The sequence below is a fragment of the Theropithecus gelada genome, chromosome 15 (genome assembly GCF_003255815.1).
Source record: "Theropithecus gelada isolate Dixy chromosome 15, Tgel_1.0, whole genome shotgun sequence".
Classification (NCBI taxonomy): Eukaryota; Metazoa; Chordata; class Mammalia; order Primates; family Cercopithecidae; genus Theropithecus; species Theropithecus gelada.
In genome coordinates this window covers 20,212,992-20,240,430 of record NC_037683.1, presented here as the reverse complement: position 1 = coordinate 20,240,430, position 27,439 = coordinate 20,212,992, and the positions used below count along the sequence as shown (strand labels likewise).

The 27,439-nt window shown below is 38.4% G+C and overlaps 1 protein-coding gene across 1 annotated transcript in view; it reads right to left on the bottom strand.

Moving 5' to 3' along the window:
* MEGF9 (multiple EGF like domains 9) overlaps positions 1–27,439 on the bottom strand; it is a 115,187-nt gene that overhangs the window by 16,013 nt on the left and 71,735 nt on the right. The window contains exon 3 of the mRNA XM_025360527.1: positions 6,392–6,531. Within this exon, the coding sequence (XP_025216312.1) occupies positions 6,392–6,531 (140 nt within the window). The remainder of the gene's footprint in view (positions 1–6,391; positions 6,532–27,439) is intronic.

The following is a 27,439-nucleotide window of genomic DNA, read 5'->3' as shown; positions in this document are numbered from 1 at the left end:
AACTCCTCTGTGAGAGGCAACATAGCATTTAAAAAATGGTATGGGATTTAATGTCAAATTTGTGTTCCATTTCCAGCTGAATTTCTCACAAACTATGTTACCTCAAGCAAATAGCTTCTCTGATTTTCACTTTTCTAATCTGTAAAATGGGATAATAATTCTTTGGCTAATGATTTAATATAATGTGAGCATTTCAAAGGGTGAAAGACTACTGCATAGGACAAAATGTTTTCTCTTTATGTCTTAATTTCCTCATCTGTAAATTTTAAAAGCTGAACTAGATGAAATCTAAGGTTTCCTTTAAATCTAAAATCTAAGGGTCTTTCTTTTATGATAAATGATATATAAAAATAAGCTGAAGTTTAACATTGTTCATTGTGCTCTGCCTGGAACCCCCAAAATATAACAATACTGCCCTAAAACTCACATTCTCACATTCTCATTGCTGAAAGATGGCCAAAGGGTGGATCAAAATAAAAAGGAATGTTTCCTGAAGATGATTTTTTTCATGCTCCTTGACTAAGCATCTCAAAAATCTTTGTAGAGATAACCAAGAAAATAACTAGTCAAAGAAAGGAATGTAGGGCTCCTTTCCAGCCAAATTCAGGGACAAAACATTGAAAACATACCTGCAAAAACTGTTACCTGCAAAAAGACCTTTCCTTATTCCTTTATTTATTTTACCATTTCATCATTTATATATAAACCTGTCGGAAATACAGTAATGTGCTTTGTCGTAGGAAGAAATGCCTTACCCTCTTTATAGAACAAAAGGCAAGCTTCAACCTGTCCAACTGAAAGAAGGCCACTATGGAGCCCAGCTTAACAAGGGAGAGAGTAATAGGGCATAAGGTCAGAGAGAAACGCAGGACCCAGAAAATGTAAAACCAGATAGGCCACGGACAGATGTTTGAATTTTGTTTATTCCAAAAGGGATGAGAACCCATTGGAGGGTTTAAGCATGAAAATGACATGATCTGGTTTTACATTTTAAAAAGATTGCTCTGGTTGTTATATGGGGACTAACTGTGGTGGGGTGGGGATCAGGTAAGAGGGAGAGAAGAGAGGAGGCTGAAAGACCAGATGAGACTGCGCCAAAGTAGTTCAAAGGGATGACAGTGGCTTGGGCAAGGATGATGCAATAAAAGTCATGAGCAGTGGTCAGATTCAGAGTATGTTTTGAAGATAGGGCTGATGGAATATACTGATAAGCTGGATATTTGCAGTAAGAAAAAGGAGAAAAATCAAATATGACTACTAGGCTTTGGGACTCAGTAACTTGGTGAAATGGATAGAGCAGGCTTAATTTATAAAGTTGAAAAAAAGTTGTTTTGCATGTGTTAGGTTTATAATGCCAATTAAAACATTCAAGTGAAGATGTCAAGTGGATATTTGACTGTTGGATATTTGAGTGTGGAGATCAAGGGAGAAATGTAAATCTGATAATAAGCACATATATAGATGGCATTTAAATTAAATCCAGGGTTAAGGGAGAAAATGAGCTAAAACAAACAAACAAGTACAAATTAAATCCAGGGGACTGAATGAGACCACTTAGGGAGAAAGTTTAAATGGCAAAGACAAACGTGACAAGCTCTGAGCCCTGAGGCACTCCAATGCTTGTAGTTGAACTGAGGAAGATGTAGTAGAACTAATAAGAAGGAAAAGCTGGTTAGGTAGCACAAAAACCAGGAAAGCATGATACCCTGAAGTAAGTATCACTGGGGAGTAGATTAGTCAACTCAGTCAAGCTACTCAGGTCAAGTTACTCATCATAGGACACTATGAATACATAAAGGTACACTGGATTTTCAAAGGAAGTATATTATATGAACATAAAGTTCCAGTTTTAAAAATAATATCCCCCCACCTCCATTTTAAGGGAAACATGCTTAATAAAGAAAATCTGGAAAAATACAGGAGTAGAAAGGGGTAAAAAATAATCCTAGGAAATCTCTCATTAAGATTTTTAGGCTGGGCTCCGTGGCTCAAGCCTGTAATCCTAGGACTTTGGGAGGCCAAGATGGGTGAATCACCTAAGGTCAGGAGTTCAAGACCAGCCTGGCCACCATGGTGAAACCCCATGTCTACTAAAAATACAAAAATTAGCCAGGCATGTGATGGTGGGGGCCTGTAATCCCAGCTACTTGGGAGGCTGAAGCAGGAGAATCGTTTGAACCTGGGAGGCAGAGGTTGCAGTGAGCCAAGATTGTGCCATGCACTCTAGCCTGAGTGACAGAGCAAGACTCAGTCTCAAAAAAAGAAAGGAAAAAAAAAAAAAAAACACACACAGATTTTTAGTACTTCTCTTTGTAATCTTTCATCATTTACAGGGGTTTGGCTTTTGTTTTTTAACTAGTCTAATTATATGGCATATGTCATTTTATACCTTGCTTCTTTTACTTTCTCATATTGCTATACATCATTCTTTAAAACATTTTATCAGCCAGGCACAGTGGCTCATACCTGTAACCCCACCACTTTAGGAGGCTGAGGCAGGCGGATCACCTGAGGTCAGGAGTTTGAGACCAGCCTGCCCAACATGGCAAAACCCCGTCTCTACTAAAAATACAAAAAAAATTAGCTGGGCATGATGGTGGGCGCCTGTAATCCCAGCTACTCAGGAGGCTGAGGCAGGAGAATCACTTGAACCCAGGAGGTGGAGGTTGCAGTGAGCCAAGATCGTGTCATGCACTCCAGCCTAAGTGACAGAGCAACTGTACTCCAGCCTGGACAACAAGAGTGAAACTCCGTCTCAGAAAAAAACAAAATAAAACATTTTATCGAGAACGTAATAACAGTTACCATTTACTGATTACTTGTGATGCGTCAGACACTATATGAAGGCTCTACTAATGTACTGCATTTAATCTTCACAACAACCCACTAGGCAGTTACTGCTATTATATCAAATTTATAGGTGAAGAAACAGATTAAGTAACTTGCCCAATGTAAGATCAACATTTGGTTTTCTGTGTTTTTAATAACATACTGCCTAGATAACAGTATTTATTTCATACCCTATTGTGAGAAATTGGGGTGTCTAGCTTTTTAAAATTGTAACTACCACTTTGGTGAGCATCTTTGAACATAAGCTTCTTATGAATTTAGAATTCTTTCCTTAGAATAGATTCCTGGAAATAGAATTACCGGATCAAAGAAGAATTTTTAAGATTTCTAATACTTACTATCAAATTGCTTTCCAAAATGTTTATCCAAATATATTTTACCACAAAAAAAAAAGAGTACTTTGAAAATCTACTTCAATCTAAAACAGAAGGAATAGAAAAACAGTAGAGGGGGTGAAAATAGGACTGTAAAAACGTAGTAAGTGGCCACCAGAGGGCAACCTTATCACAGCACTGTTGAAAACAGACACTTGACAAGAGTGGTTTTATATAAAGCTTGTAATTTTAAATAAAGTATTTGCACTCCTTCATGTTGGATTCCACTTTTATTATAATTCCAAACAAACAAACCATTTATTTCTCTCACTACTAGCTGCTTTTAGAAACCATAACCATGAAAAAGAATTATTTTGCCTTAAATTATCTCCAGATCAAGGACAGGTCAGCACTTACATGACAGCAAAGAGAGTGGCCTCATTGCTGTAAGAAAAATTAAAACTGAGAATCAGCAATGTAGACTGCTTTTTGGTACTGTAAAAGATCTAGGGAGTAATTTTAATCAGCTCAATATAATGAAGTATTCCTATTGTTACCCAGTACTGAAAATCATTTTTCCTAGGCTGGGCACGGTGGCTCAAGCCTATAATCCCAGCACTTTGGGAGGCCGAGACGGGCAGATCACGAGGTCAGGAGATCGAGACCATCCTGCCTAACCCAGTGAAACTCCGTCTCCACTAAAAAATACAAAAAACTAGCCGGGCGAGGTGGCGGGTGCCTGTAGTCCCAGCTACTCGGGAGGCTGAGGCAGGAGAATGGCATAAACCTGGGAGGCGGAGCTTGCAGTGAGCTGAGATCCGGCCACTGCACTCCAGCCTGGGGGACAGAGCGAGACTCCGTCTCAAAAAAAAAAAAAAAAAAAAAAAATCATTTTTCCTCTGTATGTCTTTCCATTCATTTGTTCATTTATTTGATAAAAATTTAGTGAGTGGTTACTATATGCTAAAGCTCCATGCTAGAGATTGTGTATACAATGGTGAAAAAAAAACTGTTCTTGCCCTCATGAGTGAGCCATATGTGACTCAGAACCACAAATAAATAAATAATTACAAACTGTGAAAAGTGCTATGAAAAAAATACAAGTATACGTGAGAGCATATAATAGGGACATTACCATTAAGCCTAGAGCATCAGGAAATGCTTCCTGATGAAGTGGCCTTTAATTGATGACCCGAGGGAAGAATATGATTTAATAAGGCAGAGAGGTCAAGGATGGAGGTACAGGTGGATTAGAAAAACCACTCTTGGCAGAGGAAAGATCATATATGAGAACCCTGGAAGCAGGGAACATGCCTTGTTTTAGAAATCAATGTGACTGGATCACAGATGTAAAGAAAAAGAACACCAGAAGATAAAACTGGCAAATAGGCAGGGACAAGATCACATAAAAGAAAAAAAAAAATACACTTTCTTCTAAATCAATTTGTTTCACTATAGAGTATTTGAATGAAGAATAAACTTTCAACCGATTTTTCCAGGGTACTTTCAACTTCAAATATTTTGCCACCCTGTTCTCTTAAAAACACCTGTCAGACTAGTGTGTCCTGATTTTTTTGTTTGTTTGCTTGGGAAAAAAAAAATGTTTCCAAGGAAGGATACTTAATCCTCACATTTAGGAAAACTAAGATCAGAAGTTAATTGGTTTTAGTTTTTAATAGTTTGACTAAGTTTGCCTAAATGTGGTTTTCTTTGTTTTTATACTGCTTAGGGTTTGCTGAGCTTTCTGAATCTGTGAGTTGATGCCTTTAATCAATTTGGAAAATTCCTGGCCATTTTCTCTTCAGATATTACTGTGACCCAATATCTCTTTCCTCTCTTTTTAGCTCTCCAATTACATTTATGCTAAACCTTTTGGCTGTGTCCCACATCTTCCCTGCTCTGTTCTTCCCATTATATTTTCTCAAAATGCTTCAGTTTGGATGTTTTTAACTGTACTGTATTCAAGTCTACTAACTTTGTCTTCACTGTGTATAATTTACTGTTAGATTAATGCAATGAGTTATTAAGTCACATGTTGTATTTTTCAGTTCTAGTTTGTTCATTTGATTTTTTAGATTCCAATTTCTATTGAAATTTTGCCTCTCTTCACCTATTTTGTCTGATTTTCCCTCTGTTGTATGAAAATACGAATTTTAGTTAAGTCTTTCTATGCTAACTCTAACATCTAGATCACCTAAGGGCCTGCTTCCATTGTTCATTTTTTTCTCTTTGGTACTGGTCACATTCTTCTGTCTTTGCATTGTCTAGTATTTTTTACTGTATGCCGGACACAGTATATAAAAGAACCAGAGAGGGCTCCCCTTTTATCGATTAGGCAGATATAATGAGAGAATTACTTCAATCCAGTCGGAAGTTGAGGCGGCCTGAAGGTGGACTACAATTTTAATATGAGTGAATCAACTTCTGATTCCTTACTATTTCTTGGTCATGGCCCTCTAAAGCTTTTGATTGAGAGCCCAGCAAGCCTGTGTCTCCTTGGCCCTAAAAGACTGTGAGAGATCTGTATCGGCCTTTGGTAATTTGAGCCTAGGTCCCACTGCATGCACCTTCAGAGTCTGAGAACATCTTGAGGGGGAGATAATTGAACGTCATAGCAGGCCCTCTCTTTCTAAAGGGATTTTGTCTCCTCAGCACAAGACTGAAAGAGAAAGAGATTTTTTTCTACCTTTCTGGCCCAGCCTTCCATCTTCTGCATAGTCAGCTAATATCCTGTGGAAAAGCTGGCCTTGTGTTTAGGGATCCTCTTGTTTCCAACCATTATGCAAGCCTTAAATGACTGCCAAAAACATTTCTTGTATCTCTTTCCTAAAGAAGAATTCCTTTGCGTGGATCTAGCTCATTCTTTGCCTTTGCTCGGAATCAGCAAATGTCCCCTGGAAAGACAATGGCTGGTGATCATCAGTTTACCTAGGCAGAGTTCCAACCTTTCTGGAATTGTAGTTCCTATAGTTCTCCTTGTCTCCATAGGTGTGTGTATACATACATATATATACACATATATATATATATATATTTTTTTTTTTGAAATTTACATACTTTTTCAAGTTTGTTGTAGCAGGAGTTTGGCTTGCTGTGATCTATTACATCCTACTTAGAAGATAAAGGCCCTTCCAAACTATTTCAGAAGAATCAACCTATAGCTGAAAGATTTCCAAATGAAAAGAACAGTGGAATAATTACATGACAAAGTTAAGGAAAGTATGTACCTGTGAGGGCATCACAACTGGCAGACCGATTATTGCACTGGCAGGGCAAGCAGCCATTCTTACTAAAGCCATAATATCCATCTTGGCATCGGTCACATGTAGAGCCAATGACACCCACTTTGCACTGGCATTTCCCAGAACTGCAAATAAAAGCAAAGACAATGAATAAAAGTAAATCAGTTTAAAAGTTGTATTGCCTAACATCCCAGAAGGGAAAGAAAGCCCAGCTCATGTAAATCATATATACTCACCATATCTCAAAGCCTTGTGTCCAAAGAAATCACCTTTCAAATTCTGTATTGCTATTAAAAGCTGCCTAGTGTATTGCATAATGCCATTTCTTAGCTAACAAATAATTTTACAGAAAATTTAAAATGGAGGCATTTGAAAGCAGGAGTAATAATTATGATGATGATCATGATAAAAACAATGAGCTATCACTTATTGAGGGCTTATGTAAATAAATATATTTTTTCTCTAATCCTCAAGGTAGTTCTACTTGGTGAGGGTCATAATACTTATTTTACTACCGAGAGAATTCAGATAAAGTTACTGTCCTCAGCTAGTAAGTCAAGTCTATTCACACAAAGCCAGACTTTTCCCTACCATACTATCTACTCCTAAGATTGACTCTAAATTGGTACAAGAAATTTGTCTGCCAAATAACTTGATATTCCTTAGGTATCAAGCTTCATTCTGTAGATCCAAAGCATTACAGTTCACCATCTATATAGGTCCTGACTGTAGTGATGGTGTTTATGCTCTGTCCAGAATAAATCTTGGTCTCTTTTCTCACTGCAAGTAAATTTCAGGTCTTTAACAAAAGCTGAGAAATCTTATTGCTTAAAGAGAAGCTGCAGCCTAACAAAGTCAAAGGTTCTCAGAGATATAAGCCCAAATATTTTGATGTTTAAAGCTTAATTAAAATTTGTACTGATCATAGATGTTTTTAAAAATGCAACAAAAATTTACATTATCTAATTTACACTATCAAACATAAATCTATGAATCAAGTAATTTAGCAAAGAAAAAAGAAAAGAAGCCACACACATATACACAGTCTTACACAAGAATATCCCAAGGCACTTAAAGATCTAGCAAATAAAATCTGTATTCATAAAAAATAAAATTCAGGAATATTTTATGACTCAATAAGAAGGAATAAGAAGCCCCTCTACACTATCAGAAAATTATAAAGAACATAAAGTACCTTTCAAAGAATGGCTTACAACACTTCATTATTTCCAAGGCTTTTATTTTTTTTAATTTTTTTTTTTTAATTTTTTTTTTTTTTGAGACGGAGTCTCGCTCTGTCGCCCAGGCTGGAGTGCAGTGACCAGATCTCAGCTCACTGCAAGCTCTGCCTCCCGGGTTCCCGCCATTCTCCTGCCTCAGCCTCCCGAGTAGCTGGGACCACAGGCGCCGCCACCTCGCCCGGCTAATTTTTTGTGTTTTTAGTAGAGACGGGGTTTCGCCGTGTTAGCCAGGATGGTCTCGATCTCCTGACCTTGTGATCCGCCCGTCTCGGCCTCCCAAAGTGCTGGGATTACAGGCTTGAGCCACCGCGCCCGGCCTCCAAGGCTTTTAAAATGTTAATCAAAATATGCTTACTCCTCATTCCTCTAAATACATTTATTCAGTACACAAAAGGATAAACAGTTACTTTCAATGATGGTGTTTGCCTAACCCACAACCTATAAGAAGAAAAAGGTATTCCTTTTGAACACAAAATCACTTAATAATATTGTGTAACCATAATATAGCCAATGTTCCCAAAGCAGTCGCTATTCCTAAAGTGAGTTTTCCCTTCATAATTCTTGGGACACTAAAAGACTTTCTACCTGGAGGATCTGCTCCTTAATTGCTGATTTAAAAAAAAAATCATGCGTGACTTAATGAATCCTGATAAAGTAGTTGTCTGAGTGTACATATCATGCTTTATTTTTTCCTGGGTGTTTTTTGTTTGTTTTTGTTTTTCGCTTTTTTTTTTTTTTTTTTTGAGAGGGTCTCATTTAGTCCCCTAGGCAGCAGTGGTGCGATTTCGGCTCACTGCGGCCTCAACCTCCTGGGTTCAGGTGGTCCTTCTGCCTCAGCCCCCCAAGTAGCTGGGACTACAGGTATGCGCCACTATATCCGGCTAATTTTTGTATTTTTTGTGGAGACAGGGTTTTCCCATGTTGCCCGGGCTGGTCTCAAACTCTGGAGCTCAAGCAATCCACCTGCCTCGGCCTCCCAAAGTGCTGGCATTACAGGTATGACACATCACGCATGGCCAGATTTTAAAACAAGGAAAAAAAAAAGGTGCTTTTCTCTCTTTTAAAAGAAAATATAGGTCGGGCGTGGTGACTCATAGCCTTTATCCCAGCACTTTGGGAGGCTGAGGCAGGTGGATCACTTGAGGTCAGGAGTTCAAGACCAGTGACCAGCCTGGCCAACATGGTGAAACCCCATCTCTACTAAAAATACAAAAATTAGTCAGTGTGGTGGCGTGTGCCTGTAGTTCCAGCTACCCGGGAGGCTGAAGCAGAAGAACTGCTTGAACTCGGGAGATGGAAGGTGCAGTGAGCCAAGATCATATCACTGCACTCCAGCTTGGGTGACAGAGTGAGACTCCGTCTCAAAAAAAAAAAAAAAAAAAAAAAATGAAGTGAGGAATTTTGGTTGTGAGGTTGCACTACTAGTTCTTTTGCATCATGTTATTCATGGTCCAAGGCCAATTTCTGCATGTATAAGAATTAAATTTATCAGGCATGGTGGCACATGCCTATAGTGCCAGCTACTCAGGAGGCTGAGGCAACAAGCTAAGGCAGGAAGATCACTTGACACCAGGAGTTCTAGGCTGCACGAACTACTCCAACTGCAGTTAAACAGGAATAAACAGCTGGGTCCACTTATCTCAAATTAAACCTATCTCTCATAAAGTCCCATAGGCCAACGAAACACAGGAGACTAATCCTGCAACCACCCAATGGGTTCACCTTGCCCACTGCCTAGACAGAGCTGATTTATCAAGATGGGGGAATTGCAATAGAGAAAGAGTAATTCATGCAGAGCCAGCTGTGCAGGAGACCAGAGCTTTATTATTACTCAAATCAGTTTCCCTAAGTATTCAGGGATTAGAGTTTTTAAGGACGACTTGGTAGGTGGGGTGAAGTCAGGGAGCCAGAAGTGCTGACTGGTTAGGCAGGAGATGACATAGGGAATTGAAGCCATCCTCTTGAGCTGAGTGTGCCATGATCGTGCCTGTGACGATCCAGCCTGAGCGACATAGGGAGACTCTTCTCTCAAAAAAAAGATTTAAATCAGCTGGGCACAGTGGCTCATGCCTGTAATCCCAGCACTTTGGGAGGCCAAGGCAAGTGGATCACGAGGTCAGGAGTTCGAGATCAGCCTGGCCAACATAGGGAAACCTCGTCTCTACTAAAAATACGAAAATTAGCAGGGCATGGTGGCACACGCCCGTAGTCCCAGCTACTCGGGAGGATGAGGCAGAATTGCTTGAACCTGTGAGGTAGAGGTTGTGGTGAGCCAAGATTGCACCACTGAACTCCAGCCTGGGTGACAGCAAGACTCTGTCTCACAAAAAAAAAAAAAAAGAAAAAAGAAAGAAAAGAAATCACTCAGCAAATATAAAGCTTTGCCTGTGTGGCTTCTTTCATAGAATAAAGACTTTACAACACTCCCTTTCATGGTCTCTGTTAAAGACTTGAATGCTTTCTGAAGCAAAGGTCAATGATATAAATGCAATGAAACCAAAAAAAGAAAAAAAAAGGCTATTAACAGACCACTTATGCTTATCCATAGATTTGAAATGAAAGAACCAAATCCCACAGCTTCATAACTGGAGAATAAAGGTATAGAACTGGATTTTAAATAGAAATCAGACATCTATACTATTGAGATCAGCTAACAATTAATTTAAGATAAAATTAGCTAATCTGGTCTTAATGACATGTTGCTAGTAAAGATAGCACAAAAATTATATCAGAAAAAAAGAATATAGAATTATTCATAAAGGAAGCATAAGCACTGTGGAGTTATGTTGCATTAACTATGCAATACTACACATTTCTTAAATTATCCCAAAAGGGATTCTCAGATTTTCTTGTGGTAGTAATGCTCAATTACGGAATTTACATACTCATGGGTGTGAACAACTCCTGCAAGGTTTTAACACTTTAGAAAAAAGCATTTTTTAAGTGTATATAAATAATAATATATTTTACAACACTAACAGTCATTACTTTTTCAAAAGAAAATTCTATGTATATTTTTAGGTATCACATTATCATTTTTAACTCAAGCAGTTACAGAATAACTTAAAAATTATACATAGTTCTTCCCTTTTTCTTTTTTTTGAGATAGAGTCTTGCTCTGTCGCCCAGGCTGGAGTGGTGCAGTGGCACGATCTCGGCTTACTGCAACCTCCGCCTCCCAGGTTCAAGCGATTCTCCTGCCTCAGCCTCCCAAGTAGCTGGGACTACAACAGGCAACCACTACCACGCCCAGCTAATTTTTGTATTTTTAGTAGAGACAGAGTTTTGTCATGTTGGCCAGGCTGGTCTTAAACTCGTGACCTCCAGTGATCCACCCACCTGGGCCTCCCGAAGTGCTGGAATTACAGGCATGAGACACTATGCCCAGCCCATAATTAATTAGAGAAAATTAATTCATTTGTGGTCATTTGGGAACTTTGCTTTTCCCCTTTCCTTCTTCCTCAGACAGCATGCATGTTGACACTCTGACATGAAGAGAATAAGAAACACAATAAAGAGATAATGAAATGTATCAATTTTCTTCTTCCTCCACTTTTAAAAATGAACTTAAAAATAACTTTTTAAAGCTATTTCTAAATAACTAAAAAACAATTTGGGAGGAGACTCAAACTACTAATTAAAATAGTCTGAAATCAGTAATAGCAAACTGCTGATTATAAACTCTCTCAATGTATTAAAATCAAACTTTAAAAGGCAGCTAGAAAAAGTTTTTCCAGGCCGGGCGCGGTGGCTCAAGCCTGTAATCCCAGCACTTTGGGAGGCCGAGACGGGCGGATCACGAGGTCAGGAGATCGAGACCATCCTGGCTAACACGGTGAAACTCCATCTCTACTAAAAAATACAAAAAACTAGCCGGGCGAGGTGGCGGGCGCCTGTAGTCCCAGCTACTCGGGAGGCTGAGGCGGGAGAATGGCGGGAACCCGGGAGGCAGAGCTTGCAGTGAGCTGAGATCCGGCCACAGCACTCCAGCCTGGGCGACAGAGCGAGACTCAGTCTCAAAAAAAAAAAAAAAAAAAGAAAGAAAGAAAGAAAAAGTTTTTCCGACTAGAAAAAGGAAAAATAAAATGAAAAGTTATTAAAAATTCTTAATTTCATGTCTGGGTCATGGTTTTGTAGAGGTAAGAAAATAATAGTTTCTCCTCTTTTGTTAAAAGAAATTTAACAATTGGACTTTCTGGCAAAAGATTATCTGAATTTAGTGTTCTTCTGTCTTTCCACAGTTATGGAAAAGATCATTATGCAGTAAGCGAGGCTTCTGGAGGAAAAAAAGGATAGCTTTATTGCTGAAAACATTGGGCTATTATGCTAAACATTCCTTGTATTTTTGAGGGCAAATAGTCTAAAATATGTTTAGAGGAAATCCATATTCAGACAGAAATTCTTGTGGGTTTTTTTTTTTTTCCAGAGACAGAGGACAGTTTATTCCTCCCAACAAAAGCAGTAGCTAGAGTAGAGTATCAGCATTTGCACCATGTCCCCAAACCTCAATTCCCAACGGTCATGCAAAGAGGGCCAGTGATGCCTGCATATGAGGTGGGTTGTTACAGAAGAAGAACCCCAAACTCAGAGAATTCAAATCTTTTATAATGGACAGTGAGCTTACCTGATCTTTGCCCAGGAGGCAGACTTTATTTTTATTATAGTGGACAGTGGCAAATCTGTCCTTTACCCAGAGGAAGATATTAGCTCTATTTTCCAAGGCAGTTTGCTATGCAAATATCCTTGAATAAATAGTCCAGAACAAGGCAGGGCCTCTGCTTGCAAAAGCACAAGAGACCTTTAGAGAATTGTCTTGAAACAATAACCACCTCTCAATGATACAATCGCTTAGTCTCTGTAAACTTTTCTCATGAGTACAACACTCCAGTCATGATGACTTTGTTTTGTTTTTTGTTTTTTGAGACAGGGTCTCACTGTGTTGCCCAGGCTGGAGTGTAGTGGTGCAATCTCAGCTCATTGCAGCCTCAACCTCCTTGGCTCAAGAAATCCTCCCACCTCATTCTCTTGAGTGTGAAACTACAGGCATGTACCACCATGCCTGGATAACTTTTTGAAATTTATTTTTTTGTAGAGACAGGATCTCATTATATTGTCCAGGCTGGTCTCAAACTCCTGGGCTCAAGCAATCCTTCAGCCTCATTCTCCCAAAGTACTGGGATTACAGGTGTGAGCCACTGTACCTGGCCCAGTCATGATGATTAATCTGAACAACAGAGCCAAATCCTGCCTGTGACACATTTTAAATAATGTTTTATTGGAACACAGGCTGGGTGCAGTGGTTCATGCCTGTAATCCCAGCATTTTGGGAGGCCAAGGCAGGCGGATCACTTGAAGCTAGGAGTTCGAGACCAGCCTGGCTAACAGGGCGAAACACTGTCTCTACTAAAAATACAAAAATTAACTGGGCATGGTGGTGCACAGCTGTAATTCCAGCTACTCGAGAGGCTGAGGCATGAGACTCACTTGAACCTGGGAAGTGGAGGTTGTTACAGTGAGGTGAGATTGTGCCACTGCACTCCAGCCTGGGTGACAGACTGAGACTCTGTCTCAAAAAAAAATTTTGGCCGGGCACCTGTAATCCCAGCACTTTGGGAGGCCGAGAAGGATGGATCACCTGAGGTCAGGAGTTCAAGACCAGCCTGGCCAACATGGTGAAACCCCGTCTCTTCTAAAAATATAAAATTAGCCGGGCGTGTTGGCACGTGCTTGTAGAAGAGAGGCCAAGGCAGGAGAATCACTTGAACCCAGGAGGCGGAGGTTGCAGTGAGCCGAGATGGTGCCACTGCACTCCAGCCTGGGCAACAGAGCGAGACTCTGTCTCAAAAAAAAAAAAAAGGAAAAGTTTTATTGGAACACAGTCATTAATTTACGTATTGTCTATGGCTATTTTCACTCTTTAATGTTACAGTTCAGTATACCTTGACTATCCTCCCATTGCTGAGTGGCCTTTTTGCTATTATTTTTAATTGACAAATGGTAATTGTACATATTTATAGGGTACAGTGTGGTATGTCAATACAAGGTCTATACATATACTTTTGTATCTGTTAACCAACCTTTAGCTATCCTCCCCCTCCCCCTTTTTCTACCTTTAGTAACCACTATTCTACTTTCTACTTCTGTAAGATGAACATTTTTAGTTACCACATGAGTAAGAACATGCAGTATTTCTGCACCTGTCTTACTTTACTTAAGATAATGTTCTTTGGCCGGGCGCAGTGGCTCACGCCTGTAATCCCAGCACTTTGGGAGGCCGAGGCGGGCAGATCACGAGGTCAGGAGATCGAGACCATCCTGGCTAACACGGTGAAACCCTGTCTCTACTAAAAATACAAAAAATTAGCCGGGCGTGGTGGCGGATGCCTGTAGTCCCAGCTACTCGGGAGGCTGAGGAAGGAGAATGGCGTGAACCCGGGAGGCAGAGCTTGTAGTGAGCCGAGATCACGCCACTGCACTCCAGCCTGGGCGACAGAGCGAGACTCCGTCTCAAAAAATAACAACAACAACAACAAAAAGATAGTGTTCTTCAAGTTCATCCATGGTGCCATGAATGATAGAATTTCATTCTTTTTTTATCACTAACTAGTGTTCCATCACATACATTTCTTTATCCACTCTTCTGGTGATGGACACTGAGATTGATTCTGTATCTTGGTTATTGCGAAGTGCTGCAATAAACATGGGCGGGCAAATATCTCTTTGGCAAACTGATTTCCTTTTCTGTAGATATACACCCAGTAGAGGCATTGTTGGATCATATGATAGTTCTATTTTTAGTTTTCTGAGGAAACTCCGTACTGTTTTTCATAATGGCTGTGCTAATTTACATTTCCACTAGAACAGCATATAAGAGTACCCTTTTCTCTGCATCTTTGCCAGCATTTATTCTTTGTTGTATTTTTGATAACAGACATTCTAATGGCGGTGAGATGACATCTCACTGTAGTTTTGATTTGTACTTCTCTGATGACTAGTGATGTTGAGTACTTTTCATTTGTATGTTTCTGTTTGAGAAACGTTAATTCAGCTCCTTCGCCCATTTTAAAAATTATTTGTTTACTGGTTGTTGAGGTGTTTGAAGTTATCTGGATATTAGTCTCTTTCAGATGAATAGTTTGCAAATATCTTCTCCCATTCTGCAGATTGTCTTTTCTCTCTGTTGATTGTTGCCTTTCCTGTGCAAAAGTTTTTTAACTGGATCCGATCCCATTTATCTATTTTTGCTTTTATTGCCTGTGCTGATAACGTCTTCATAAAATCATTGCCCAGACCACTGCCCTGAAACATTTCTTCTATGTTTTCTACCAGTAGTTTCATAGTTTTTGGTCTTGCATTTAGTTCTTTAGTCAATTTTGAAATGATTTTTGTACATGGTGAGAGATAAAGGGGTCTAGTTTCATTTTTCTGCATATGGATATCCAGTTTTCCCAGCACCACTTATTGAAGAGACTTTCCCATTCCCAATGAATGTTTTTGGCACCTCTGCTGAGAATCAAGTTGGCTGTAAATACGTGGATTCATTTCTAAAGTCTTTATTCTGTTCCATTCTTCTATGTGTCTGTTTTTATGCCAGTACCATGTTGTTTTGGTTACTATAGTTTTGTACTATATTTTGAAGTCCAGCAGTGTGTTGCCTCCAGCTTTGTTCTTTTTGTTCAGAATATTTGAGGTCCTTTGTGGTTCCACATGAATTTAAGGATTGTATTTTCTTTTTCTTTTTCTTTATCTTTTCTGAGATGGAGTCTTGCTCTGTTACCCGGGCTAGAGTGCAATGGTGCAATCTCAACTCACTGCACCCTCCACCTCCCAGGTTCAAACAATTCTCCTGCCTCAGCCTCCTGAGTAGCTGGGATTACAGGTGCATACCACCATGCCCAGGTAATTTTTGTATTTTTAGTAGAGATGGGGTTTTGTCACATTGGCCAGGCTGGTCTTGAACTCCTGACCTTAAGTGATCTGCCAGCCTCAGCCTCCCAAAGTGCTGGGATTATAGGTATGAGCCACTGTGCCCAGCCCTGTATTTTCTATTTCTGTGAAGAATGCCATAGATATTTTGATAGGGATAGCATTAAACCTGTAGATCACTTTTGGTAGTATGGTTATTTTCACAATATTAATCATTCTTCTCCTTCTCCTCCTTTTTTTCTTTTTTTTTCTTTTTTTTTTTCTTTTTTTGAGAGGGAGTCTCGCTCTGTTGCCAGGCTAAAGTGCAGTAATGCAATCTCAGCTCACTGCAACCTCTGCATCCCAGGTTCAAGCAATTTGCCTGCCTCAGCCTCCCGAGTAGCTGGAAATACAGGTGTGTGCCACCACACCCAGCTAATTTTTGTATATTTAGTAGAGACAGGTTTTACCGTGTTGGCCAGGATGGTCTTGATCTCTTTACCTGGTGATCTACCTACCTCAGCCTCCCAAGTACCCAGCCCACGATATTAATTCTTCCAACCCATAAACATAGAATATCTTTCAATTTTTTAAATGTCCTAATCAATTTCCTTTCATCAGTGTTTCATAGTTTTCCTTGTATAAATCTTTCACATTCTTGGATAAATTTATTCCTAGGTGTTGTTTTTTTGGGGGGAGAGGAAGCTATTTTAAATAGGATTGGTTTTCTAAATTTCTTTTTCCACTATTTCATTGTTGCTGTGTAAAAAAAAAAAAAAAAACTGATTTTTTATGTTGATTTTGTATCCTCCAACTTTACTGAATTAATTTATCAGTTCTAAGAGCTTTTTGGTGGAGCTTTTAGGGTTTTCTATATAAAAGATCATGTCATCTGCAAACAGACAATTTGATTTCCTCCTTTCAATTTGGATGCCCTTTATTTCTTCCTCTTACCTTATTGCTCTGGCTAGGACTTCTGGTATTATGTTGAACAGGAGTGGTGAAAGTGGGCATCCTTGTCTTTTTCCAGTTCTTAGGGGAAAGACATTCACCTTTTCCCCACTCTGTATGATGTTGGTTGTTGGTCTGTCATATTGGCCTTTATTATTCTGAGGTATGTTTCTTCTATGTCTATTTTTTTAGTGTTTTTATCATGAAGAAATGTTGAATTTCATCAAATGCTTTTTCTGCATCCATTGAGATGATCATATGGTTGCTGTCCTTCATTCTGTTGATTGATGTATCATGTTTATTGACTTGCATGTGTTGAACCATCCTTGCATCCCTGGTATAAATCCCACTTGATCATGGTGTATTTTCTTTTTAATGTGTTATTAGATTTGGTTTGCAAGTATTCTGTTGGGGATTTTTGAGCCTATGTTCTTTAGGGATATTGGCCTGTAGTTTTTTTGTGTGTTGTGTCCTTGTCTGGTTTTGGTATCAGGATGATGCTAGCCTTATAGAATGAGTTAGGGAGAAGTCCCTCCTCTTTGATTTTTTGGAATAGTTTCAGGAGGATTAGTATTCGTTCTTCTTTGTATGTTTGGTAGAATTTGGCTATGAATGCAACCAGTCGGCTTTCCTTTATTGGTAGGCTTTTTATTGCTGATTAAATCTCATTACCTGTTACTGGTCTGTTCAGGTTTTCCATTTCTTTCTGATTCAGTCTTGGTAGCTTGCATGTTTCCAAACAAGTAGAATTTATCCATTTCCACTAGGTTTTCAGATTTCTTAGCATACAGTTGTTTGTAATAGCCTCTAATGATCCTTTGTACTTCTGTGGCATCAGTTGTAATGTCTGCTTTTTCATTTCTGATTGTATTTATTTAGGTTTTTTTCTCTTTTCTTCTTGGTTAGTCTAGATGATGGTTTCTCAATTTTGTTTATCTTTTCAAAGCCAACTTTTCATTTAGTTGATTTTTTGTAATGCTTTTTAGTCTCAATTTTAAAATTTTTGCCCTGGTCTTTATTGTGTCTTTCCTTCTGCTAATTTTCAGTTTTGTTTGTTCTGGCTTTTCTAATTCCTTAAGCTGGATCATTAGGTTGTTTATTTGAAATTTTGCTAGTTTTTTAATATAAGTGTTTATTGCTATAAAGTTTCCTTTTGATACTGTGTTTGCTCTATCCCATAGCATGTTATGGGATGCTGTGTTTCTATTTTCATTTGCTCCAAGAAATTTTAAAATTTCCTCATTGATCCAGTGGTCACTCAGGAGTATATTGTTTAATTTTTGTGTATTTGTATAACTTTCCAAAGTTCCTCTAATTGTTGATTTCTAGTTTGATTCCATTACAGTCAGAAAAGATACCTGATATAATTTTAATTCTTTTAAATTTGTTAAGACTTGTTTTGTAGTCTAACAGGTGGTCTATCCTGGAACATGTTCTATGTGCTATTGAAAAGAAAGGATGTACATTTTATAGCTTTTAGATTAAATGTTCTGTCAATGTCTGTTAGGTCCATTTGGTCTCAAGTGCAGTTTAAGTCAAATGTTTCCTTGTTGCTTTTCTGTCTAGATGATCTGTCCAGTGTTGAGACATTAGATATTGGGTATTGAAATCTCCAACTATTATTGTATTGGAGTCTAACTCTCCCTTTAGATCTAATATTATGTATATATGTGGGTGCTCAAGTGTTGAGTACATATATATTTACAATTATTATATCCTCTTGCTAAATTAATTCCTTTATCACTATATAATGACCTTTTTGTCTCTTTTTACAGTTTTTGACTCAAAGTTTGTTTTATCTGTTTTAACTCAAAGTTGTGTTTTAGGCATAGCTATTTCTGCTCACTTTTGGTTTCCATATGTGTGGAATATCTTTTTCCATAACTTTACGTTCAGTCTATGCATGTCTTTACAAGTGAAGACAATTTCTTGTAGGCAGCATACAGTTAGGTCATATCTTTTCATCCATTCGGCCAGTCCACATCGTTTAAGTGGGGGATTTAATCTGTTTACACTCAAGGTTATTACTGATAGGTAAGGACTTACTGCTGTCATTTTATTAATTGTTTTCTGGTTGTTTTGTATATCCTTATTTCCTTTCTTCCGCCTTTATTGTTTATCATTGATGTTTGTTGTTTTTTTTGTAGTGATAAGGTTTGATTCTTTTCTCTTTCTCCTTTGTCCATCTTTTCTACCAGTGAATGTTACACTTTTGTGTTTTATCATAATAATTATTATTGTCCTTTCACTTACAGATGTAGGACTCCCTTGAGCCTTTCATGTGAGGCTGGTCTAGTGGTGATGAATTCTCTCAGTTTTTGCTTGTCTGGGAAAGACTTTATTCCTCCCTTATTTCTGAAGGATAGCTTTTCTGGGTATAGTATTCTTGGTTCACTTTTTTTTTCCTTTTAGCACCTTGAATATATCAACCCACTCTTTCCTGGCCTGCAAGATTTCTACAGAGAAATCTGCTGTTAGGTTAATGAAGATTCCCTTATACATGACTTGACACTTTTCTCTTGCTGTGTTTAGAATTCTCTCTTTGTCTTTGACTTTTGATAATTTGACTATTAAGTGACTTGCGTGGGACCTTTTCATGTTAAAACTATTTGGGGACCCTGAGCTTCCTGAAACTGAATTTCCATATTTCTCCCCAGACTTGGGAATTTTTTAGCTATTATTTCATTAAATAGGTTTTCTATGCCTTTTCCCTTCTCTAGAACTCTCACAATACAAATACTTGTTCACTTAATGGTGTCCCATAAGTCTTGTAAGCTTTCTTCACTCTTTTTCATTCATATTTCTCTTTTTTTTCCCTTTGACTGGGTAATTTCAAATGACCTATCTTCAAGTTCAGGGATTCTTTCTTTTGCTGGATCAAGTCAGCTGTTGAATCTCTTGTATTTTTTAATTTAATTCACTGAATTCTTCAGTTGCAGGATTTCTGGTTGGTTCTTTTTTTATGATTTCTATCTCTTTGTTGAATTTGTCATTCACATCATAAATTCTTTTCTGATTGACTGAACTACCTGTATTTCCTTATATATCATTGAATTTCCTTTAAAATCAATATTTTGAATTCCTTTTCTGGCAATTAGTTGATTTCCTTTTCATGGGGGTCTGTTACTAGAAAGTGACATTCCTTTGGTGGTGTCATGTTTCCATGCTTTTTCCTGCTTCTTGTGTCCCTGTGTTGATGTCTGTGTACCTGGTGGAACAATCGCCTCTTCCTCTTTTTTGAGATGGAGTCTCCCTCTGTCACCTGTGCTGGAGTACAGTGGCACAATCTCGGCTCACTGCAACCTCTGCCTCCCAAGTTCAGGTGATTCTCTTGCCTCAGCCTCCCAAGTAGCTGGAATTACAGGTGTCCATCACCACGCCTGGCTAATTTTTTTGGTATTTTTGTAGAGATGAGGTTTCACCATATTGGCCAGGCTAGTCTTGAACTCAGAGCTCAAGTAATCCACCCATCTTGGCCTCCCAAAGTGCTGGGATTACAGATGTGAGCCACTGTGTCCAGCCTACCTCTTCCTAACTTTCTGGAGTGACTTCCATAGATAAGGACTTTCATCTGCAGTTGGGTTTTAGTTTGCTGGTTGAAAAGGAGGTGGTGATTCTGTTTCCAATTGGTTGCGGTGGTAGAGTCTTCATGCAGATTCTTCATCTTTATTCAATGTCAGCAATAACTGTAAGCATCTCAGTGGCATAGGCTATATACATTTGTGGCAGTGGTGGCCAGAAATTCATAATACTCAAAAAGAGTACTGTTTAAGTGCAAAAATATTTTGTGATAACTGATCTTATCAAAATAAAATTTAAAAATTCAAAAACTCAGAAGTAAAACTTAAAGGCATAAAAATCAAATGTGAAACATTTGCACAACTTGCAACAGTTAACTTAATTCAACTAGGACAGTGATTTTTCACTTCCTTCACTGTTTTCTTTTTAAACAGAAAAAATACAAGCATAAAAATGGTGCTCCAGGCTGGGCGTGATGGCTCATGCCTGTAATCCCAGCACTTTGGGAGGCCAAGGCGTGTGGATGATGAGGTCAGGAGTTCAAGACCAGCTTAGACAAGATGGTGTTACCCCATCTCTACTAAAAATACAAAAATTAGCTGGGCATGGTGGTGGGCGCCTGTAATCCCAGCTACTCAGGAGGCTGAGGCAGAGAATTGCTTGAACCTGGGAGGTGGAGGTTGCAGGGAGGTGAGATCACGCCACAGCACTCTAGCCTGGGCAACAGAGTAAGACTCTGTCTCAAAAAAAAAAACAGCACTATATTATTTGATAGACTTTCTGCATTTCAAAAGTCATTCTGAAAAGAGAAAGTGTAGAGACAAATATAGGGTCAGGTATCTTGCAAAGAAGTTGCTTCTCAAATATGTTAATATTTGTATTCTTTTGTAACCACTGTAAAAGAGCTGTTTAGTGAAAGGGTAAATTTTTTTTTAACTTTTTTCTTTTCTTTTCTTTCTTTCTTTCTTTCTTTGAGACAGGGTCTCACTCTGTCACCCACACTGAAGTACAGTAATGTGATCACAGCTCACGGCAGCCTTGACCTTCTGAGCTCAAATAATCATCTTGCCTCAGCCCCTCTGAGTTGCTGGGACAATAGGTGCACGCTGCCACACCTGGCTAATTTTCTGATTTTGTAGAGACAGGGTCTCACTATGTTACCCAAGTTGATCTTTAACTCCTGGCTTCAAGTGATTCTCCCACACTGGCCTCCCAAAGTGCTAGGATTACAGGCATGGGCCACCACACCCAGCTGAAAAATTATTAATACCTAATTTTTGAACTTGCTGTATTCTAAGAACTTGTAGTGCCTATAATTTAGAACTCATTTTCTCAGAGAAACAATTGCATAAATGGTGGCTTAGCTTTCAGATCAGCAAACAAAAACCTGCTTAACTTGAAACATTACTGACAGGGTTGAAGCCTAAGTCCTTTATACCCAAGTTCTACGTCTTTGAGTTTTGAATCCTATAGGGGGTAGAGTGGTCAGTAGGCAATATTTGGGCATGATCAATTTTACTGGGCAATGCCTATTTTCCAACAGGGTGGTAACAATTTATACTCCCATCATTAATGGAACAATGGTCTCACTGCTCTATATCCTCGTCAACACTTGACATTATCAGCTTTTACATTTTTGCCAATCTGATGGCTTGAAGTGGCATCACAACATGATTTTAAATTGCATTCTTCGATTATTAATGAGATGGAACATCTTTTCACCCTTATTAGCCATCTGAGTTTCCTCTTTTATAAGGAATCTGCCCAAGTATTTTTTGTTTGTTTTTAGAGATGGGGTCTCACTCTGTCACCCAAGCTGGAGTATAGTGGCACAATCATAGCTCTCTGCAGCCTTGAACTCCTGGGCTCAAGTAAGTCTTCTGCCTCAGTATCCTGAGTAGCTTGGGCTTAGGTGTGCACCACCATGCCCAGTTTGTCCAAGTATTTTTGACACTGATTTGTAAAAATTCTTTATATATTTCTGTAAAAGTAATTATCTGTCAGTTTCATGTGCTGTAATTATCTTCTCCCAGTTCGTGGCTTGTCTTTTCATTTCATTTATAAAGTCTCTCGACAAACAGAAGTTCTCACTTTTAATCCAGTTGAATGTATAAATATTTCCCATATGTTTTTTATATTTTGGAGAGATTTTAGTGAAATAATTAAGAGTAGGAACGCTGGGCCGGGCACGGTGCTCATGCCTGTAATCATAGCACTTTGGGAGGCCAAGGTGGATGGATAATTTGAGGTCAGGAGTTTGAGACTAGCTTGGCCAATATGGTGAGAACTTGTCTCCACTAAAAATACCAAAATAAGCCGGGCATGGTGGCATGTGCTTGTAATCCCAGCTACTCGGAAGGCTGAGGCAGGAGAATCACTTGAATCCAGGAAGCAGAGGTTGCACTGAGCCGAGATCATGCCACTGCACTCCAGCCTGAGCGACAGAATGAGACTCCGTCTTTAAAAAAAAAAGAAAGTAGGAACTGTGGAGCTAGAATATCTGGATTAAAATCCTGGCCACTAGTCATATGACCTTAAATAAATTACTTAATCTCTTTATGCCTCAGCTCCTCATTTGTCAAATAGAGGACCTAGCTCACAGGTTTGTTAAGATTAACTTAGTTAATATGTGTTAAGCACATATATAGAACAGTGCCTGACTCAGAGTAAAAACTACCTAAGTGTTGCTATTATTTTAGTATTATTGTAGAAGAAATCCCTCCCTACCCCAACATCATTAAGTTTTACATTTTGTCTTTCACATTTAGGTCTTTGATCTACCTGAAATTTATTTTTGCATAACATATAAGTGAAAGCTCCAAACTCATTTTCTTCCTAATAGAGAGCCAAAACTCTAGTACGATTCATTGATAAGTCCACCCTTTATGCCCCTAAGCTTGAGTACCTCCTCTGCCATATATAAAATGTCTTTATACATATGATTTACTTCTGGGCTTTCTTTCTTTATCTATTTGTTTATCCCAAACCGATACCACCCTGTCTAGATTACTATAGCTTTACCTATCTCCAATGTTTCTGTATAAAAACTTTTGAAAATATAGATAAATCAAAAGAATCGTATTCTGGATATCTGTGTATATATTTTGCTTTACATACTACCCCCCTAACTCCTGTTCCCAATTTATATCACTTCAGCCACAATGACTTTGCTGTTGCTCAAATACATCAGGCATCTTCCTGTATTAGGGACTCTACTTGCTGTTCTCTCTATTGGCAATACTTTTCCACAGGGGATCCACATGGCATGCTCTATTACTTCTTTTTGTTCCTTATTCTAATGTCATATTCTCAACATACCTTGCCTAGCCATACTATCTGAAATTGTAATGTCTCTTATTATTTAATATACTATACATTTTATTTTCTTGTTTATTATCTCTCTTCCCATCTAGAATGTCAGTTCTGTGAAATCAGGGGGGTTTTATGTGTTTTTTCCACTGCTATATTCCCAGTGCCTAGCACAGCGCCTGGCATGTGATAGACATGCAAACTTTGTTTAATGATTGCATAATCTGGCTCCAAAGTCTATGTGTGCTTTCTTCATTAACTCTTGATGACTTCTAAGTGCAATATTTGTTTTCATTTCAGTTCATTTAACATTTTCCATGTACTTAATCTTTTTAAAAATTTTATTATTGTTCTTTTGACTTTTATGCAGGTTTGTTACATGAGTAAACTGTGTTGCTGAGGTCTGGTATATGAATGATCCCCTCACCCAGGTAGTACCAAATAGTTAGTTTTTTAACCCTTTACCCCTGCCCACCCTCCCACTTCCAGTAGTACCCAGTGTTTACTGTTCCCATCTTTATGTCCATGTGTACTCAATGTTTAGATCCCACTTATAAGTGAGAACATGTGGTATTTGGTTTTCTGTTCCTGCATTAACTTGCTGAGGATAATGGCCTCCATCTGTATCCATGTTGCTGCAAAGGATGTGATTTTGTTCTTTTTTACAGCCGCGTAGTATTCCATGGTGTATATGTACCACATTTTCTTTATCCATTCTACAATTTATGGACATCAGGATTAATTCCATATCTTTGCTATTGTGAATAGCAAGCACTTAATCTTGACACTTTATGTCACATTTAAATAAACCTCTTAGAATCTTGGAAATAGAATATTCACTCCAGGTGAGCAAAATGAGACATTTAATGACTAGCCCACAATAGGTCAATCAACCTTGTAAGACAGTGATACCTCAGGTTTGTTCTTTAAAGCATGATAAAGAAGAGTAGATAGGAAAAAAAAGTCCCAGCCCTCAAAGAAAAATCCATTTTGCTCGGCCCCAATATTCCATCATGACCCTACTGAATAGGAGCTCTTTAGCTTATACAATTCTCACATAAACAAAGAATAGAGGTTGAAATGCCTCAAACAAATCCCTTCTTTCTTAGTTCTAGTTTGCATCTGCATAAGATGACCGTAGGTTTTGGGGAGAACATACTCAAGGCCACTGACATAGATCAGTGGTTCTGAAACTTTAGCATGCTGATTCTTAGGCCCTATCCCAGATGTTTTTATTCAATATGTCTGGTGTTGGGCCTAGGAATTTGCATTTCTAAGCAATTTCCAGGTTATACTGATACTGCTGGCCTGGGGACCATAATTGGAGAACCACTCTACTAAATTAACTGTACTTATTTCAGTCTATTTTTTATATCCCTATCCCTGACTGGTAAAACTGCTTACTTTCTACTTCCAGGCATAGTGATGAACCCTGAATTTGGTATCAATCCTAACCTAAGAGGAAGGTCCTTAAGGCAATCAACCTCAGTGGTCTGTCAAGTCCTGTTTGCTACTGGTTCCTTTGTCCTCAGTCCCCTATATTCCTAATGATTAATTACAACTATTGTTCCTAGTTTCTCAATGCCTGGCTCCTGGTCTCAGTTGCCCTGCCTCTCCACTTTCCACCCCAATGACTAGGTCCATGACACTTGCTTTCAGACTTCTCACATATCAAATGCCTGCTTTTTAACTTAAACCCAAGCAAGTCAGATGTTCTGACACCCAAACCACAGACCTAGCTTTAAATATTTATAATGCCCTAATTCCTGCCTTTTCCTTTCAAATGATTCTGTATGTATAGTCTCAACAATTTTTATTGTTGCCTTCTATTTAGTATTTATTTTCTTGTAGCCCAGTTCTGATTTCTAGATTTATATTTCCATAGGCCAATATCTAAACTGATGAGTCATACTCACCCACAGCTAGCCTTGCATTTACACTGAGATGCTCACACTGCCATATCTAATCTTGCCTATTCTATTTCAGGGTACAGTGGGAAGAGACTTGGAGCCGGACAGATCTGGGCTCAAAACTAAGTTCTGCCATTTATTAGTTATGCCATGTCGCTAAGTAACTTAGCTGCTAAGAACAAAACGGATGAGTTGTCTGAGAAGTCAGAGAGGTTTCATGTGTAAAATATCAAGAATGGAGGTTTAAAGTGTTCAATGAATGTTAATTTCCTTCTGTTCCTCCTGCTGCCTCTCCTGGATTATGCAGCTTCTTTAGGTGAACATGTTAGTGAAGAAAGCTAATATATTTCTCTGTAAAAATGTTTCCTTCAAATATCCACAATACCTGTTTTATTGGACATTCTATTCAATTGCAGAACCCTTTGAAAATCAATTCAAGGCCAGCAAAAGTAAAACTTAATTAAAGAAATGGTCATGGTATATGTGTTGGAAACTGGCAGAAGAGAAGGAAGAGATTTTGTTATTGACAATGTAAGCCATATTTGCATTACTGCTTTTGGCAATGTGAGAAACATGCCTATGTTCTTTCTGTAGTGTATGTAGAAAACCCCAAACTGAAAAACGAAATTGAAAACCCCAAATTGTTGAAACACACAAAATATATCACACCAGAACATTCATTTAATCTACACAGAGCCATAATAATGGAATTCATAGTTTTAAAACTAGCCCTATATACTATGTCAAAATAATCATGGTTGAAGTATTTGTGTCCCTTTTTATGGAAAATCTAAAGAAACTTCAAGTCCAAGTCTCCCTCTAGGATTCACAAATTTAGGTATTTTGAGAAGAAATCACATCCAGGGAGGAAAAAAAACTGAACAGTCCCATATTTATCTCCATCCTCTAGGAAACATACTTCTTGCTATGAAAAAAAAAGTCTGAGCTGGAAAAAGTCATGATGATTTAATTTTCTTTCAGGGAATAGAGAGGAAGACAAAGCCTTCTCTGTGGGAACAAGAGGCCTTCTATTTTAGCCTAAGTCTACTAACATGTGTCTTAGAAGCTATTCATTTTAAACTGCAAAAAAAAAAAGAATATTAAAATAGGCTATGAATTTGATTGTACATTCTAACCACAATGTCATATATCTAAAATGGCAGGTCAACAAAGTAAGTTTATTTCCTTATCCTAATTTCTCTTCTGGACTTAAGGCTAAGAATTACCATAAGGACCAACTTTGCCCTCAAATAAATAATATTATCTATATTCCCTTGAATGACTGCTTCAAATAACAATTTTATTAACTTTTTATTTTGTAATAATATTAGATTTCAAGAGGAGTTGCACAGATAGTACAGAAAGTTCTAATATACCATTCACCCAGCTTCCACTTATGTTTCTTTTTTTTTTTTGAGACAGGATCTAGCTCTGTTGCCCAGGCTGGAGTGCAGTGGTGCCATCATGGTTCACTAAAGCCTTGACCTCCTGGGCTCAACTGATCCTCCTACTTCAGCCTCCCAAGTAGCTGGGACTACTTGCATGTGCCACCAAGTAGCTGGGACTACAAGCATGCTTGACTAATTTGTAATCTTTTGTAGAGACAGGGTCTCCTTATGTTGCCCAGGCTAGTCTCAAACTCATGGGCTCAAGCGATCCTCCTGCCTTGGCCTCCCAAAGTGCTGGGATAACAGGTGTGAGGCACCAAGAGGCTCGGCCTGTTTAACTTCGTATGTAACCAGGACATATTTATCAAAAAGGAGATATTAACGATGGCACAATACTATTAACTACTCAGATCTCCCTAATTTTTCCACAGGTATCCATTTTTTTGGATCCAGAATCTAATCTAGGATATTGTCTTGCATTTACTCATCATGTCTCCATAGCCTCTTCCAATCTGATAGTTTCTCAGTCTTTTGTTGTCTCTTATGACCTTGAAGCTTTTAAGGGAACTTGTCAAGTTATTTGTGAAATTTCCCTCAATTTGGGTGTGTCTGATCTCTTGTCACAATTAGAATGAGGTTATGAATTTTGAGGAAGACTGTCACAGAGGTAATGTATCTTTCTCATCTCATCACACTAGGGATATATACTATTCATGACATATTGCTAATGATGTTATCTTGATCACACAGAAGATAATTTTTAATGCTAGGAATCTGTTTGTATGATAGCTAAACTTAAAGGATGGCTAT